The 18,330-nt window shown below is 57.0% G+C and overlaps 1 protein-coding gene across 4 annotated transcripts in view; it reads right to left on the reverse strand.

Annotated features, from left to right (window-relative positions):
• Positions 1-111: 111 nt before the first annotated feature.
• Positions 112-18,330, reverse strand: part of MAGI3 (membrane associated guanylate kinase, WW and PDZ domain containing 3) — a 122,045-nt gene continuing 103,826 nt past the window's right edge. Inside the window, exons 12-22 of one of the 4 annotated variants that reach the window (XM_084866151.1) lie at positions 17,821-17,977; positions 16,461-16,552; positions 14,360-14,552; positions 12,356-12,544; positions 8,433-8,618; positions 6,522-6,624; positions 5,671-5,764; positions 4,751-4,924; positions 2,245-2,383; positions 1,680-1,769; positions 1,075-1,209 (exon numbers count right to left, since the gene is read on the reverse strand). In XM_084866151.1, the coding sequence (XP_084722277.1) occupies positions 1,720-1,769; positions 2,245-2,383; positions 4,751-4,924; positions 5,671-5,764; positions 6,522-6,624; positions 8,433-8,618; positions 12,356-12,544; positions 14,360-14,552; positions 16,461-16,552; positions 17,821-17,977 (1,377 nt within the window). In that variant the 3' untranslated portion in view covers positions 1,075-1,209; positions 1,680-1,719. The other 3 variants (XM_084866148.1, XM_084866149.1, XM_084866150.1) reach the window with 3 other exon arrangements.

The raw sequence follows: 18,330 nt of genomic DNA on the forward strand, positions 1-18,330 counted from the left end.
GGAGGAGGAGGAAGCGGAGGCGGCGGAGGTGGAGGAGGAGGAGGAGGAGGGGGAGGAGGAGGAGGAGGAGGAGGAGAAGGAGGAGGAGAAGGAGGAGGAGGGGGAGGAGGAGGAGGAGGAGGAGGAGAAGGAGGAGGAGAAGGAGGAGGAGGGGGAGGAGGAGGAGGAGGAGGAGGAGGAGGAGGAGGAGGCGGCGGCGGAGGCGGGGGAGGCGGCCGAGACCTGGCACAGACCTGCCGAGCGCTGTGACCACACTGACGGTCACCACGCCGTCGGTGCCGCCGCACGAGGCAGCCAGCCCGGGGCCTTCACCGCCCGGGCGGCTGGAGAAGTCGGTGTGCGCGGGTGCGAGGGTGCCTGAAAGGAGGACTTCTGGGGGAGCGCCCACAGGTCACAGCCGCCTCTCGGCCGCCCCCGCCGAGCCCGAGGCTCTGCCGGCCCCGGGCACCTTCCAGGGCCCCGGCGTGATGGGCGCCCGCCGGCCGGGGGAGCCCCGGGCGCCGTCCGCCTCCTTCCCGCCGGCGTCCTCACCCGGGGGGCCGTGCCCGCCCTTCCCGCCCTCCGCCCCGCCCTCCGCCCCGCGGGCGGTGCCCTGGGCGGCCCCGGCCGGCGGCAGCGGCTCCTCCGGCCGCCCGCCCCTTCCCGCCGGCCGGCCCTTCCCGGGCTGGCTCCGCTGCGGGCCGCAGTCCCGGGCCGCGGCCCCCTCCGTCCGGGGCGGCTTCCGGGGGCTGGCGGAGCGGCCCCGGCTCCCGGCCGCCCGGGGGCTGGCCGACCGGTCCCGGGGCCGCCGCCTCGGCTCCCCCGGGGGAGGCCCGGGGCCCGGGTCTGCACGGTCCTCCGCGGGGCGGCCGGCGGGCTTCCTGGGGCTGGCGGAGCGGCCCCGGCGGGGGGCGCCGCTGTCCACCTTCAGGAGGTGCCTCCTGTCCCCGTGGCCGTGGCCGTGGCCGTGGCCGTGGCCGTGGCCGGCGGGCGGCTCCCTCCTGCTCGCGCCTTTCTGGGGGAGGGACTGATGGGACGCGCTCTTCCTTCCAGGCGCCGGGCCCGGGGCCTCGCCCGCCGTCTCCCGCGGCGGGGCTCTCGCCGGGGACGCCGCCGTGGCCGTGGCCGTGGCCGGCTCTCCGGCCGCCGAGGCCGAGCGCGAGGGCGGGCCCGCCGGCTGCTCGTCGTAGATGACACGGGGAGATGGAGGGTGCGCGGTGTCCCGGTCGCCTGGGGAGGAGGGGACACGGTTAGAGGTCGGACTCGTGAGCGAGGAGCAGAGCGTGGGCTCTGACAGCCATTTGGCGTGGACGAGCATCCGCCACACAGTCTACGTGGCTCCATAGGCAGGCGAGCGGACAGCTGTGTTTGCACATCCCGGGCGGGGCGTCTACACAGACAGCAAACAGCGGCAGCCACTCTCCCGGCTAGTGATGTGGGGAAGCCCCATGAAAACCTAAAAACCAGGACCCCCCTCGGACCCGGTGACGTGGTCTAACCGAGCTCTGCCGGTGGACGCGGCCTGAGGACCCGCCCCGCGGCCCGGGCACCGGTGAACAGTTTTCTCATTGAGCCGCCAGACTAACGCCAAAGGGGGACTGGACAGCGCAGCAGGAGAATGAGATGTATTGCACAGCATCGTTTTTAAATGAAAAGGAAAAAAAAAAGACGGAAGTGATGGACAAGACATGCAGATTTACCAAGTCTGTTAAGGAAAGACCAAGAAAAGCCCTGAAAGCCTTAGTGCTGCTCAGGCTTCACGAAGGAGCACAGACCGGAGGGAGCCAGACCTGGGGAGGAAGAGAGAGCGCCTGGGACGGTGCACGAGCGGTCCCACCGAGGCCCGGGCGCGGGGCTGCGGGCAGCGGGGAGGTGACGCGGTCGGAGGGAAGATGGCGGAGAGGGGCTGCAGGTTTCCAGGCCAGTGCCTGCCCCGGGGGCTCGCTGCCATCTCAGGGCGCCCGGGCCGAGGACCAGAGGGCTGGCACTGCGGAATGCGTGCCCCTGAAGAGGCTTCGGACGCCTCTCCTGACATTAAGCCTCGCCTCCACAGCCTCGCTCTGCACGGGCACGTTCCCGCCCAGGCCTGCTGGAGCCACCTGCGTGGTGATACTGTTTGTCACTAAGGAAAACCGTGCCATGTCGCCAGCTGCCGGTGGTTCTGGCTTGCTGGGACTTAGCTGTGAAACGTCCCCTCCGCGGACATGTTCCTCCTGCTGACCCTCCCCCCACCCTCCCAGCCCTGCAGCCGCAGGCGCCACTCACCGTGGTCAGGGATCAGGCCCGTGCCCGGCCTCAGGAGCAGGAGGACCTTGTTCCCGCCGGCCTGGATGAGCTCGATGGCGCGCGTGTGCGTGATGCCCTGGGTGGGCTCCCCGTTGATCTCCACGATCTGGTCCCCGACCTGCAGGGGGCGACGTGGGAGCTGCACACGCCAGCCCGGCGCCCCCTCCGCCGACTGGGGAGACCCCGCCCGCGCACAGCGTCGCCGCCCGCGGTGAGGAGGGGCCGGGGGGCAGCAGCAGGAGGAAAGCCTAGCTTTTCACGACCAGGAAGCAGGGGCTGGGCATCTTGAGATCAAGAACCCAATGAAATAGTCATCGATTTAAACGGAAACTCACCTTGGAGAGTACATTCATATGAAGACAGATTTAAACCCAGTGACTGACCCCTATGCCACCGCTGTGGTGTAGAACGATTTCCCTAACAGCGGCTGCCAGCCTTTTGGACCGCGGGCTGGCGACCGCTGCCCTAACGGACGAGGGGCTGGAACAAGATGCTCGGCCCCTCTGCTGCTTCTGAGAAACGTCTGTTTTTTTTTTAGAGGAAAACCGCGGACAGGGTTAACTTTCGCAAAGGGCCTGGTCAGAGATGACGATGGTGGGGGTTTTACTCCAGACCTGAAACTACATTTCAAGGCGAAAAGTAACCAGAGGGCGCTGGCTTCAAAACGAGGGAAAATGAGCGGGAGCAATCCAACGATCTGCCCGAGCCCGCTGAGCACCCGGGCAGACAGCCGTCCGCGCAGGCCGGAGGGACCTGCCCCCCCCTCGCACAGGCCTCAGCCTCCCCTCTGTGAGACGGGTACGAGGTCAGTGCCACCTCCTGGGGCGCTGGGAGGACTTAAAGGGACAGAACATGATTACAGACCAAGCACATATGTGTGTTACTGTGAAGTTATCTGTTTTCGGGCTTTCCCAAAAAGTCCCAAGGGCATCAGTGTGCATTAGAGTTTACTTTAAATTTCTACATTGTGCTATCTACAGTTATCTATGGAGTGTTTTGTTGTCTACTTATGGGGGGGGAAAAATGAAATCGAGGATATCAGGAACCAGATCAATAGGCTTCATACCTACAGTGGCAAAGAAATCTTTAAGAGCAAGATAATTGATTTTTCAAAAGCGCAGATTTCCCGTAGAGGAGAAACGCTTTCAGGAGGAAACAGGTGACACACGAGCACTAGATGTGTAATCCTGCCGGCCGCCAGGGAGAGAGAATCAGAGCCGAGTGTGTGATGCGCGCTCTGGGTACATCTCAGAAAACAGGACTGAAGTTATAATTACGTTCAAGCACGTTCTCTGGCTGAAATTCACTGTCCAAACCTGCGTAGTTCTTATGTTGTAGCCAACAAGTCAATTCTAATAAAAGCTGTAACTGGACAGACTGGCCACCAGGTGTCCCTGTGGCTTGGCGGGAGCTGAGCTGGGGGAGAGGGGCGGCAGCTCAGCCTCACGGGCCAGCGAGGGGCCAGCGCGGAACGCGGCAGGGAGAGGGAGCGGCAGACGTGGTGTGCAGCGTGGTGACTTTAAAGCTTCACCACTTGGCAAATAGAACAAATTCACGTTCAGGTTTGCATTACTGAAATAAAACGGGCGGGAGAAGAAGAAGGGATAAAGAAAAACTTGGCTCTCTCAAAAAACACTATTTTTAAGGCAACCTCACAGCTTTTAAAACGTCCACTAAAAGTATCATAAAACCACATCTGACAGTCGTTCACAGGATCATCTCAGACACGCCAGGAGCCGACAGGCCTCCCACGGGCACCAGCAGACAGACCTGGCCCCTCTGCGGCCACCACGCACCGTCTCGCCGGGACCCCGCCCGGGGGACCTCTGCCCGGGCCGGGGCAGCCCCTCCGCCGGGGGCTCGCTCTGACACGGGGAGGCCGTGTGGCCGGGGGTGGCGGGGCCTGAGACTCTGACTTGGTCCCACGTTAAACATGGACATTATCCCTCAACTCCAACTCTTCCCACCTCCGCCGGCTTCTCAGCTTTGCCTGGAACCTGCTCTCCTCCTCGCTACGGGTCTAAGGACCAGCTGAGACTCAGACACTCTCCTCAGCTCTCGTCTTCACAGGTTCCCATGCTACTGTGCGCCGACGGCTTTGTACGGCCAGGCCCCGCCCACCAGCAATGAGTCCCAGGAACCAATCTTAAACCGTAACGACGATTCTTAAATAGTGACGATCCTTCAATAGTAATGACGGTTAGCTGCAAGCCTTACCGGCCCATCCTATTCCTCCAGCAGATTCCCACGGAGCACCCACGCGGAGCACCCACCGGGAGCACCCACGCGGAGCACCCACGCGGAGCACCCACGGGGAGCACCCACGGGGAACACTCCGGGCGTGAGGATGCGGGCACGACGGGGAGGGAGCGGGGAGGAGAAGGGGCGCCTGGGTCAGGGCGCCGGCAGGCACACGCCCCTCGGGGTTCAGGGACCCCCAGCAGCTGCCCCCCCGGAGCCAGAGCGGAGGTCAGGGGCCACTCACGTGGATCCTGCCGTCCTTGAGGGCGGGCCCGTCCTCGGCCAGGCGCAGGATGAAGAGCCCCATGTTGTACTCCTTCCCCCCGCGGAGGCTGAACCCGAAGCCGCGGGGGCCGCGCTCCAGCTCCACCGGGAAGCAGCCCGGGCCCTGCGGGGCGGAGGGGACAGGGTCAGGGCGCTGCAGGGGGAGGGGGTGGACAGGCTCAGGGCCGCTGCTCACGGCGGGGGACGGGGTCCAGCTCCCCCGGGAGGCAGCCCGGGCCCTGCGGGGGAGGGACAGGCTCAGGGCCGCTGCTCATTGTGGGGATTGGGGTCTGCCCTCAACACCACACACCGCGATGGCGCTCTGCGGCTGGTACACATGCCGCTGGAATCTGGGGGCTGCGTGTCTCCTCTGCCAGCGGGTCAGTCAGAGAACAGAACTTTGGGACGTGCTTCCTTTAAGTCCATTTTAACTAATTTTCCTGAAGGAAGAGAAAGCCCACAGCTCCTCTGATGAGCTCAGGCCTGTTTGAAGTGCTCAACCGGGGTTCAGGTGTCTCCACCCGCTGGGCAGACCTTCCTGTCCCTCTCCCCTCTCTCCTGGAAGCACACGGAAGGCCAGCCTCACAGCAGGTCTGCAGGAGTGACTGACAGGAGCAAATTTCTCTCATTTGCGCCCTAGCAGGTGTGGCTCAGTGGATAGAGCACTGGCCTGTGGACTGAAGAGTCCCGGGTTCGATTCCCATCAGGCGCACGTACCGAGGCTGTGGTCTCAATCCCCAGTGTGGGGTGAGCAGGGGGCACCGACCAATGATTTCCTCTCATCACTGATGTTTCTTTCTCTCCCTCTCCCTTCTTCTCTGAAGTCAATAAAAAATATTAAAAAAAAAAAATCTGATTTGTAATAAAAAACACGCCCCGGGTGCACCGGGGGCGTCTCACCTGGCTGTGCCGGCTGCCCACTGCGGCCGCCGCGTCCGGCTGCGGGAGGTGCTTGTCCGCCCACGAGGGCCTGTGGGTGTCCTTCCCGGTGTCACTGCGGGGAGAAGCGGGCGCCGAGCTGAGCTCACCCAAAGCGGCTTCTCCCGTTCCCCAGGGCAGGCCCGGCCGCCCCCCCGACGCCCCGCCGGGGGGCCGGGCTCCCGCCGGACAGGGTGCTGGGCACAAACCAACCAACCCGCCCGCCCGCGGAGCCCTGGGCCCGCCAGCTCCCGTCCACACGGCCAGGGCCCCGGGCAGCAGCCCCGGCCCGAGAGCGACCTCGCCCCGGCCAGGCGGCTCTGCCGGTGCCAGCGCCGAGGGGCTGCACGCACTACCGTGTTTCCCCGAAAATAAGACATCCTCCGAAAATAAGACCCAGCGCATGGAAAGGTAAGACATGCCCTGAAAATAAGACCTAGCGCAACTTTGGGAGGAAAAATTAATATAAGACACTGTCTTATTTTCGGGGAAACAGGGTAGTGGCCGAGTGCTCAGGGCCGATGTTCGGAGCGAAGAGGAAATAAACGGGCACGAGCACTGCTCCGCTCAGGTTGCCTAGGAGACGGCATCTCTGTGGGGCCGGGGCCTCCATCCCCACGTGAGGGGTGGGGAGCGATGGGAGTCGGGCTGTGCCGGGGAGGGGGGCCCAGGAAGGACCGAACGGTGGAAGGTGCAGGTTCTCATGCTGACCTGGGCGCTGGGGCCTCCGCACTGCGGGGCGGGGGCGGGGGGACGGGTGATGGGGTGGGGGGACGGGGGACGGGGCGGGGGGACGGGGGACGGGGTGGGGGTGCCGAGGAGAGCAGCCTCACCTGTTGCCGGGCACGTTGTTGGCCTGGGCCGGGCCCAGGGGCCGGTGCTGCAGGGCCGGGCTCTGCCTGGCCGAGTTGGTTCCTGACGGCGGGCCATGGTGCTCTGTTCAAAGGAGGAAAAGCAGAGCTAAGCATGTGTACCCCGAAACATGGAGGCCGAGTGGATCCAGAGCTGAGACAGTGACACGGGGCCCTCTCCCGCCGCCGAGCGGCCGTCGGAGGACCGTGGCCGCCTGCCCGTCTGCTGGGTCACGTCCATGTCTGAGGGCAGGAGTCACTTCTTACCCACACCCTGCCCCCCCCCCCCCCCCCCCCGCCATGGGGACCGCCCGCCCAGCAGGAGGTCCTGCCGGCGAGGACGGCTCCGGAGCCGCCTCGTACCCGTTCCCCTGTGGGCTCCGGGCTCACCCCACCTCACACACTGAGGGGGACAGAGGCCCGCCCGCCCCACGCACCCCCAGCCGTGTCCCTCACCGGAGCAGTGGTCTCGCCTGGCCCTGCCCTCCAGCACAGTCACCTTAGAGGTGGCGAATGCTTAGAAACAGCAGGCAGGCCTTTCTGAGAGCGCAGAGGGAGGCAGGAAAGGCCATGTTCCTGCATCGGGCAGCAGCGCCAGCCCCGCTGCCTGGAGGCAGACGTGGCTCCGAGCACAGCTCTGAGCAGACACAGCCACGGCCGCGCAGGCACCGGGACCGTCGGACCGGCTCTAGAGCGGAAACTCTCATGCTCTCTCCCATCCGGACGTCACACACAGGAGGTGCGAAGTGCCCGGGAGAGGGGCACAGCGGTGACTGGGACCCTGACGCTGAGCAAGGCTGATCGGCTGCACCCCGAGCCCATCGCCCGGACTCACAGGGCGTGGAGGGCCCCGGGCCAGACAGGAGGTGGAAGTGTGTGGGGTGAGGCCGCAGGAAGAGAACTGGCGGACCGGGGTGCAGGGTTGTAGGGGGAACGGACACAAAGACGCACTCAGTGCACAGCCTCTAGACACGCAGGCCGAGCCCGCCCTCTGCTGCTGCAGGCTCCTCCTCGGGGGCTTCATGCGGCCGGGAAATGAGCCGAGCACCATGCAGTTCGTCAAGAACAGCCGGTGCCATTCAAAATGGCTCCTAAGCAGGAATCCCTGACCAAAGGCAGCTTCAGAGCAAAGCGACACACTGAGTGCGTTTCACGCCCCATTTGCTGGCCATTCCCGCCCACCCCCCTCCGCCCTCACAGGGCGCTGGGCCTGGCGCCAGGCTCTGTGCCCGAGCTCCTCAGAGGGCTCCTCTCAGCAGACGTAAGACTTTCATTTAAAAGGACACACGGTCGGAAAAGTCTCCCGCTCTCCCCGCTGCCGGCTGCTCACTTCCCGGCACGCAGATGGCCGCCGCTCACCAGCCGGGGCTGCTGGTGTCTTGAGCTACCGACACTTTATGATAAACTCTTTAGCCCGTTAAATGGGAAAGGCTGCCCGGCCGGTGTGGCTCAGTGGCTGAGCGTCAACCTATGAACCAGAAGTTCCCGGTTCAGTTCCCGGACAGGACACAGGCCTGGGTTGCAAGCTCGATCCCCGGTGTAGGGCGTGCAGGAGGCAGCCGATCCATGATTCTCATCATGGATGTTTCCATCTCTCGCTCCCTCTCCCTTCCCCTCTGAAATACCTGTCTACATATAAAAGCCTGATAGGCAGTGTCCCCTCAGGAGTTTGAACGACTGGGAATTGGATGGCTCGCTATGACGTGCACTGACCACCGGGGAGCAGCATGGAACAAAGGAAGGCCAGCGGCCAGCGGCCAGCAGCCGGCAGCCGCTAGGGACCCTGCCCTGGCAGGAATTTCACGCCCTGGGCATCTAGTTTATAAATAAAATGGAAAAGGCGAACCATGAGACTCCAGGTGCCCCTCAGAGCGTCTGGTCGACGGCCCCTACCTTCCTCGGCGATGACGGTCAGGGTGACCGTGGCGCCGGCGTCCTTGATGAGCTGGACGATGCTGTCGTGGGACAGGTCCACGATGGGCTGCCCGTTCACCGCTGAGATGTGGTCTCCCACCTTCAGCTTCCCACAGCGGTCCGCGGGGCTTCCCTCTATGACGCGGCCGATTTTGTGAGGAATCACTGTAAGAAAGACAACTATTTAAAATAGCTGTGAGGGTTAGATTTACCACAGCAGCAACACTTAGCACAACAGCAAAGAAAATTCTTGGGGAAAAAAAATACAGCAAAAAACAAAAAGCATCACACGTGAGCCTCCTGTCCAAATGCAGCTATTTCTGTATCTATATAACCTTCCCCTTCTCGCCCTTATGCATTCTCTCTTTTTTTTTTTTTTTTTTTTTTTTTAAATATCTTTTTATTGCTTTCTGAGAGGGAGAGAGAGGAAACATCAATGATGAGAGAGAATCATCGATCGGCTGCCTCCGGCGTGCCCCCTACTAGGGGGTTGAGCCCAAAATCTGGGCATGTGTCCTGACCAGGAATTGAACCGTGACCTCCTGGTTCACAGGTTGATGCTCAACCACTGAGCCACGCTGGCCAGGCCACACGCATTCACCTCACATAGCTGCAGCATCCCAGCCTCTCTGCTGTCTTCCGTTCACCAGGACCTTCCCCCGGGGTTTACACTGGCATCCACAGCCCTGCCGAGACGCCCACCTCACCAACCTGCCGGCCCTGGTCTGCCGCTGGCCGTTCAGGCCGCACCGCATCGCGGGCTGTTTCAGAGAGGGCGACAACGAGGCGGCCCACAGTCTCTCGTGGGGCATCACTCCCCCGAGGGAGGGACCTTGAAAATGAATGCAGTCCAGCCTCCCGGGCAGGACTCGGCAGTTCTGGGTTAGGAATCCGAATGTGTGGAATGACTGGCCCACCAACGAGGTGCTGGGCCCGCGCCCAGATCTCCCAGTCACCGGTGTGGAACCGCAGACATAACTGGTGTGAGAGGTGCCCCTGGGAACTTCCCTTGTGACAAGTGTCGGCAGGAAAAAATAACCCACACTGAGCTGAGGACCGATCAGACCAAGCCCAGGCCCGTGAAGAAGGGCCTCTGCGGACAGGCAGGCCCTGTGCTCTGATGCGAACCCTCCTCTCACCAACCCTCTGCCCCGCAGGGCCCGGCACTGGCTCCGTGTCTGCGTGAGGCTCCTCGTCCCCCCACCCTGCCGTCCTCCGTCCCCGGGAGATGCGGGGGTTCGAGGAGGCGTCCGGCGAGTCCGTTAACGAGATGCGAGCGGAATGATCAGTTCTGGTTCTGCACCCGACGGAAAGTCCCAAGGACTTGATGTGAGATGCGGTGCCAACCTCAGCCTGATTCACTATTCAAGCTGATAATTAATGAGCTGCAAACACTCATTTCCTGCCGCACATTAGCTGCTGCTTCAATCTTACATTCTAACGGAGCTTTCTTCCCCATCTCATTACTCAAGTATTAATAAACTTCTCAAAGTTTCTCTTAAAAAAAGATCAAGAGACAGTGACAAACAATTTCACAAATAATGCCGAGGACGGCGGCGGCGGGCCTGGGCTGCGGCCTCTGGGCTGTAGCTCCTTTCATCCCCGACGCAAGTGAGACCAGAAGCACCACCACCGTCCCTCCGCACAGAGGAACCTGGAGCTCTGACAGGGGAAGGACGCGCCCAGACCAGAAGCCTCCAGCAGGGCCGAACCCACGGTCGCCGGCCGCAGAGCCCAACACGGATGCCACTCTCGTACAGAGGCCGATGGCACCAACTCCGCCAAAACGGCAAGAAACAACTCAAGTACAAAACAGCCCTAGCTGGTGTGGCTCAGTGGATAGAGCATCAGCCTGTGGACTGAAGGGTCCCAGGTTCGGTTCCCGGTCAGGGCACATGCCCGGGTTGCAGTCTTGGGGGCGTGCAGGAGGCAGCCGATCAGTGATTCTCATCGTTGATGTTTCTGTCTCTCTCTCCCTCTCCCTTCCTGTCTGAAATCAATAAAAATATTAAGATAAAAAAAGTTAAACATTTTAAGTATAAACAAATATAATGCACACAAATAAGAATATATCTAATATGTAATATATTCAAGTGTAATATACGTTTTAAGTAGAATCACTGTGAAAGTGTTAAGCATTTTTAAGGAATGCAACTTATTTTACTGAATTCCTCCATGTTGCTTGGTTTTATGGTGAAGATGGACCCCGCCTTGGTTTTTATAGTTGGAGAAGAGGAATAGCTTCGATGGAGAGAGTGCGCAGCCTCTATCACGGCCGTGGCTGACCTGGAGGCTGGGTCACTATGCGCTCTGAGGGTCAGAACACGACGATCTGAGATGGTCACTTGTGTTTGGAAATCCTGATTTCCAACGACAGAACACGAGAGGCCCCGAAAAGCTGCTTTCTTCCAGTTTCCTGGATCAGGCCACATAACCATCCTCCCACCACCACAGACAGTTCCAGTTCCAAGCGTTGCCATAGCAACTGCTTATGGAAAATGGAAAGGAGTAGCAGTGAGCAGTGGCTGACACCGGAGCCATAACTCATCGTGTCACCGGCTTCCTCCTCCGCACGCGGGCATTCATTTCCGCGAGGCTCCTGCACATTCCCGGGCTCCCGAAGTGTCTGCTTTTGTCCCTGAGATCCCAGTGACCATCTCGTCTAAGAGGATCTCACGGCCCAAGAAATAAACGCACAGACAAAGGCAAGAGGCATCTGTCATGTGGTCAGAGATGCTTTTCATCCGACTTAGGAAAATGAAGTTACCAGACAAACATGCTACATAAAGAATCATTTGCCGGTTCTCTTACTCATTTGGATTTTCTAATTATATTTAGAGATAATTATTTCTTAGAAACACTAAGATGAGACAATTTTTTTTTTTTTTATTATTTTTTTTTTAATTTGGTGAATCCTAACAGCCCTGAACATACTGGAGATAGTTCCTCTCTGGTAAGGGAGTGAATACATGTGTCCCTCACAGAGGAGAATATTCCCGTGTGCCGGTTCAGGATATCTAGGTTAATTTCCAAAGGTTCTGACTACATGTTTGCCTTTCAATGAAGCATACACAAGCAGGTCCCTTTAGAGGCAAAATACGGCAATTACCATTAAATAACACAAAGGGACAATTGAAGACATATCTGGGTCAAGGTTTTTCTGTTAATCTGTTTTGCTTCCTCTCAGCTGCTTCTAGCACTGGATTCATTGCTGCATACACGATTTCTCCTAATTAAAACACCACCTGCGCCCCATATTAAAAGCCTAGGCACTGTCCTTTGACCAGTGGTCAGGTCCCGTCCCTGACATACTGCCACAGAATTCTTCTTGATGCAAACCGAGCCTCGGACCCTTCGTTCCTGCAAGCTGAGATGACACACAATGTAGGAGGTCTGGCCCAGATCACCTCATCCTATATAATAAAAGGCTAATATGCAAATCGACCGAATGGCCAAATGACTGGTCGCTATCATGTGTACTGGCCACCAGGGGGCAGATGCTCAATGCAGGAGCTCAGCCAGCAGCCGGGCTCACGGCTGGCAAGTGCAGTGGCGGTAGCAGGAGCCTTTCCTGCCTCTGTGACAGCGCTAAGGATGTCTGACTGCCGCCTCAGGCCTGCTCCCCACAAGGAGTGGGCGGGGAGTGGGCCTAAGCTGTCAGTTGGACATCCCCTGAGGGATCCTGGACTGCGAGAGGGCGTAGGCTGGGCTGAGACTCCCCCATCCAACCCCCGAGTGCATGAATTTCATGCACCGGGCCTCTAGTTGGAAAATAAAGAGAATTCTCATCACTCTTAAAGGGTGAACCTCATCCCTGGCCAGTTTGGTGAGCCCCCGGGGGAGACTCAGGAAGCCGGACCCAGCGGCCGGTCGGCCAGGACAGCAGGCCCAGCAGCCCTCACCTCCGGGAGGCGGCTTGGTTTTGGAGGTGAGGATGACGAAGCCAAACCCCTCGTTCTCCTTCCGCTGCAGGACGACCTCGTAGGCCTCGGGGGGCGCGGGCCTGGCGGGGGCGTCCGCTCGGTTCAGGCGCGGGGACCCATTCTGTGCCGAGAGGAGGGCTTGAGGGCTGTCGTCCTCCGGCTGCTTCTCTGCAACAGACACCATCGGCACACATGGTCATCGTGAGAACGAAAGCGTGCTTGTGCTAAGCTCGTCACAACACATTCGGTTCCTAATGGCAGGACAGGAGGGCTGCCCGCGGGCAGATGTGGGCAGCAGCTGTCTGCGGACTGAAACGCCCTGGATGGAAACAGCTGGGAAAATGCACAGCGGGACCTCACGGGAGAGGGGGTTTTCAAAGCTTCCGTCAAATTTGATAGGAAAACAGTCCTTGAAATGGTTAGATTTCCCGGGGTCTCCAGCAAATGGCCAGTTAACCTAGAAGTTACACCTGTTTTGTTGTTTTTTAAATAGGCAAATTTTGTGCCATAAATAGATACAAGCCATCATAACAGCCACAACACACCACCACTGACAATACACAAGCACATTATCTGTTTTGGCTCAAAATTGACACCATCCTGAGACAGCTTTCGAAGCTCAACCAAGTGCCACCAGCGTCCAATCGTTAATGAAGAAAATCAAGGGTTTCGGGACGTAATTCATGGTTAGAACGAACGAGCTAAATGCCTCTGGTGGTACCACGTGGGCCTGCAGCTTCCTCAGGGTGCTGCCAGCATCCAGCGTGGCCAGGCCTCCCCCGCGTGTGTTCTGTTCTGAGCCCTGGGCCACTCGGAGGCAACAGTGCGCCAGCATCCGTGTGCACCCCTCAACACCCCATCTTCCCGGGGTGGGCTTGCTTGGGACACGGCCATCAAAACACAGTGCCTGGCTTCTGTGTTAGAGTAATGCAAACGCCTTAATCACTAGAAAAAAAAGGGGGGAATGCAAAAACCATCGAGGCAACAGACACTGGACGTCCTCTCTGTGCCAGGCTGGAACTCCTAACTCAGTGGTCGGCAAATCGCAGCTCGAGAGCTACATGCGGCTCTTTGGCCTCTTGAGTGTGGCTCTCCCACAAAACACCACGGCCTGGGCGAGTCTATGTTGAGGAAGTGGTGTTAGGAGAAGTTGAAGTTTAAAAAATGTGGCTCTCCAAAGAAATGTCCATCGTTGTGCTGTTGCTATTTGGCTCCGTGGACTAAAGAGTTTGCCGACCGCTGTCCTAACTGAAGGGGTACGTGCCCCCGCCTTCGGGGGGCTTACCGTCCGCGCTACGGGGTTGTCCTTTTATAACTGTTAAGTGGCCAGACTTGGCCTCTCAAAATTCCTATCATTCACAAAGCTGTTGATGAGAAAAACATGAGAGATTTGTGTCTGAGCGCACAGTCCAGACGGCGGGCTGTCATTGAACACTGTGCTGATCCCGGCCAGTCTGTCTCCCAGCCTCTCTGAGAATACCGTAAACCCAGGTCATGACCCTATCTACCTCACAGCATTGTAAAGACTCAACGACAGCATCCACATGCCTGGGACACAGGAAGCTCTCAATAAACGTTCAATTACATTCTCCCAAACTCCTCAAGGGGAGGCGTCTGTCCTCTGAGCATGCAGGATTTCACCGGGACCCAAAGTCTTTGGATATTCAGTGAGTGGGATGCCTCAGTATGACCAGATAACTCTGTATTTGTTTTAAGAGGGCAGATTGAACCTGGTGAAATCACCAATATATTGATCTAATTTTATTATGGACACCCCCGTCCCCATTTTTCTTTTTTGACAGTGTGATTATGATTTCTGAATCCTTCTGACCTTCCATGACCTTCCACAATGAGGCCCTGGGTCCCACCCAGTGGGTAGTCTCACACACTATTCCACAAGTCACATGCCCCCCCCCCACCCCCCCTGCCGGGGAAGCGGGCCGAGTCTCCGCTCTCTGTGACCATCGGCCGGCGGGCCCGTACCTCCGTAGAAGATCTTCCTCCGCACGGTCAGGAGCACGTGGCCGTTGCGAGCCGCCGTGGTCATGAGGTCCAGGACCTGCTTGTGGGACTTGCCCTTCACGGGGATGCCGTCGATGCACATGAGCTCGTCGGCGGCGCGCAGGCGGCCGTCCTTCTCGGCGGCGCCCAGCGGGATGATGGCCCCGATGTAGATCTGGCGAGACAGTGGGGCGGGGGTCTGGCTGTGCAGTCTGCCAGGGCCGGCCACGATCCCCAACCGCCTGGTGAAGGCTCCCGACCCAGTGCCAGGCCCTGCACCATGCAAACCCACAGGTGACTGCGGCTCTATTTTGGAGGCGGTACCGCGGACAGCGGCCGGTCCCCGCAGCGGCCCTTTAAGTAACGGCACCACAGGGTCCCTGCTGGACCCTCCCCCCTGGGTTGGGCACAAAGAAGGCAGGACGCACCGAGTTGGCAATAATGTTAACAGGTGCCACCATCGCCGCCATCACAACAACAAAACCAAGCCATTGCACTCAAAAAGCCCCATTCTGTGGGGTCGCTACAACAGACAGAAGTCTGTCGCCGTCAGGAAAATCTCTCGTACTGTCACGGCCGCTGGATAATTCCTACGCCGCTGCCATCCCCTACGGCTGTCGGCCCAGGTTCAGTACGTCCGACAGAAGCATTTCTGGCTCCTGAGTCTCGAGGCAGTGGCTATTTTTAGGGGACAGAGTGGCTAAGGCGCAGCTGCCTCCAGGTGAGCGTGTCTAGGTCACCCCACTGGCTGCAGTCCCCGAGGCCGGGGCCAGGACAGAGCTGCTGAAACCCGACATTGGAGAGAAAGGTTTCTTCCAGGTGGTTTGAGATAAAATTTAAAAATGTCTAAATGACCACTACGAGTACCAACACAACAGGAAGCAATCAAACAAAAAATGTTCCTCTCTCTTTAAAAAAAAAAAAATATATATATATATTTTTGTTGATTTTAGAGAGAGAGGGAGAGAGAGGAACATCAATGATGAGAGAAACATTGATTAGCTGCCTCCTACATGCCGCCTACTTGGGATCAAGTCAGCAACCCAGGCATGTGCCCTGACCAGGAATCTAACTGGTACCTCTTGGCTCATGAGTCGGTGCTCAACCACTGAGCCACACCAGCCGGGCTCAAACAAAACTATATCATCAGAAATAATCAAGGTTCCTATGCCTGGCCTACACAGGGGAAACTACTAACTGTATTCGACAATACTCACCAGGATACATTTATAAGACAGAAATCAAATGTCCTATTCAGAAACAGAAGAAAGCCTGTCACTTGAAAAGATTATTGTTACACCTAACTTGCCAGCATCATCACGATTCAGTCTTTCTTGATATTAGACAAAAAACCCACTTCAAATACATTCTTAAATTCTACAGAAGCACATCACTTCTTTGTCATTCAAACTAAGGGCAGAACTTTAAAAAATGCTATCCACCACGTTTGTTCTTTCATTTTACCGGAGAATCGTGTATGAATAAAATTCTGGATTTTAAATGCTCTGCAAAACATAACCCTCATGCTTTCTGGACAGAAACATTAATTATTTTATATCTTTCTGGTTTCGTAGGTAACAAATGAAATGGCAAATTTCTGAGCATAAAAGTGTCAACCCATTAATAATGAGGTGAGCAATACGGATGAGGTGACACGATATTCATGGCTCATGCCCAGTTTGCGGAACGTTCAGAAGACAGAGCGACTGTGGTAAATAGGACTTTGAGTTACAGGTTTCTTAGAAAAGGGAAATGCCTTACGATCTCTTTAATGAAGGCAAAAGGGAAGAAAGAGGTTTTAAATAAGCACCAGGCACACGGAGAGATTAATTCCTGTCCAATCGAGGGCCGGCAGATCCAGTTTCCACCGCCAGCGGTAGCTGCACAAGCTAACGAGGGACTGACCACGAACTAATGGAAATGCTATTCTCATGTTAACGAAACTGATAGAAGACAAAATATTTAAAAATAAAACAAAACAGAAAACGGCAAAAAAAATAAAATTAAATTAAAAAACAAAAAACCCCCGATTCTACCAAACTGCCACTGAACAGCGTTCTGGGCAGCCGTCCGGGGCACTCACAGCTTGGTCAGGGCCGTCTCCGCCCAGCACCCGGAAGCCGAACCCCGACTCCTGTTTCCGGAGAAACACATCCAGGTCTTTGGTGTTTGGCGCTAAGGAAAACCAGAAGATATTAAACACATAAATAAGTACTTTGGTTTATTTTAAAAGGATTAAAATGAAGTTAAGTTCAGTATTTTGGAGGGTAGTTTTATAGAGTTCAATAAACTGCAAAAATTTACCCAAGAGTAAAACACCACAAAAAAAAAAAAATAGTAATTCAATTGTAAATCTTTGCTCTGAGTTCCAAACAAAACTTTGTATCAAGTTTTACCCTTACACCTGGCGGTGTGGCTCAGTGGTTGAGCAGTGACCTATGAAGGTTACGGTTTAATTCCCAGTCAGGACACATGTCCCGGTTGTGGGCTCGATCCCCAGTGGGGGGCATGGAGGAGGCAGCTGATCAATGATTCTTATCGTTGATATTTCTTTCTGTCTCTCCCTCTCCCTTACTCTGAAATAAAAAAAGCGCACACACACACACACACACACACACACACACACATATATATATATATATATATATATATATATAAAGATTTACCCTCATGTTCATGTGCTCAGTGCTACACTGCCATTAACTCCTCATGCCTTCAAATCAGCATTACAATATTCAATTCAAAATTACCCTAATTTAAGTTTGATATTTGATTGTGTAAATTGCCTAAATTAACACGTGGGCAAATCCTGGAAAGAGTCCGTAAAATGTCTTAGTTCTGCTCCTAACCTGATGCTTTGTTTCAGAAAAGCATTCCGCGTGGAGTGCTTGACTTAGTCTAATTTTGCAAAATGAGATATAATTTTAAAAGTAAGTGACAGTTAACGCCTATCATTGGCCCCATTTTCTTGCTGGGGAAATGGAGGCCCAGCCTCATAGGGAGGGAAATGGCAGAGGTTTGTTTCCATGGTCTGACTCTGAACCCCAAAGGGGGCAATCACCAGAGATTAAGTCCAGAGCGGCTGCTGCGTGGCTGCCATCTTATCTGTGTGAATGCATGGTGCCACGGAGGAGAGGGAAGCATCTGACCTCTCTTCGGGTGCGGGGCCCACGTGACCTATTTACCCATCTCTGTGTTCCCGTTGCTTTGATGCTGGGTACACAGTAGGCACTGAATATGTTCTTTTGAAAAGAAAAAAAAAGCAACGAAGAGAACGAATGAATGTTGACTGGGGCTGGAAGAAGCCCTGAGCCATATTAGGATGGGATGAAGAAAGGACTTTCCCCATGGTCTTAAAAGAGGGCAGGCCCCAGCTTATAAAACAAATAATAATGAAGTTGATTTAGCCGCCGGCTCCCCTGAGACACGCCACCAGCACTCACGTCTGTCCTCGTACAAGATCTTGGACTTCAGGTAGACCTCCGAGGGGTCTAGCTTGGGGGAGCCGGCCCGCACGATGCAGGGCGGGAAGGGCAGAGGCTGCGGGGCCGGCTCGTTCACAGCCTCTGAGCTCCCCGCGTGCTCCTTTCTGTCCGCCCTCTGGAAGGGAAGGGGCTTTGCTTAGCGTTTCAACAGCCAGAGGGTGGAGGAGCCCATAACACAGGTGTCTGAACCGGTGTGCCAGCTGAGGGTGGTGTGGAGGGGCAGGTCGAAGCCCAGCCCTCCGTGGCCCCCCGGGCGTTCCCTCTTGGGGCCGAGGGTTAAACCAGTGGTCAGCAAACTCACTAGTCAACAGAGCCAAATACCAACAGGACAACGATTGAAATTTCTTTGGAGAGCCACATTTTTAAAACTTAAACTTCTAACGCCACTTGTTCAAAACAGACTCGCCCAGGCCGTGGCATTTTGTGGAAGAGCCACACTCAAGGGGCCAAAGAGCCGGGTTCGCAGCC

This window comes from Pipistrellus hanaki, assembly GCF_964339955.1.
Source record: "Pipistrellus hanaki genome assembly, chromosome: 18".
In the NCBI taxonomy this organism is placed as follows: Eukaryota; Metazoa; Chordata; class Mammalia; order Chiroptera; family Vespertilionidae; genus Pipistrellus; species Pipistrellus hanaki.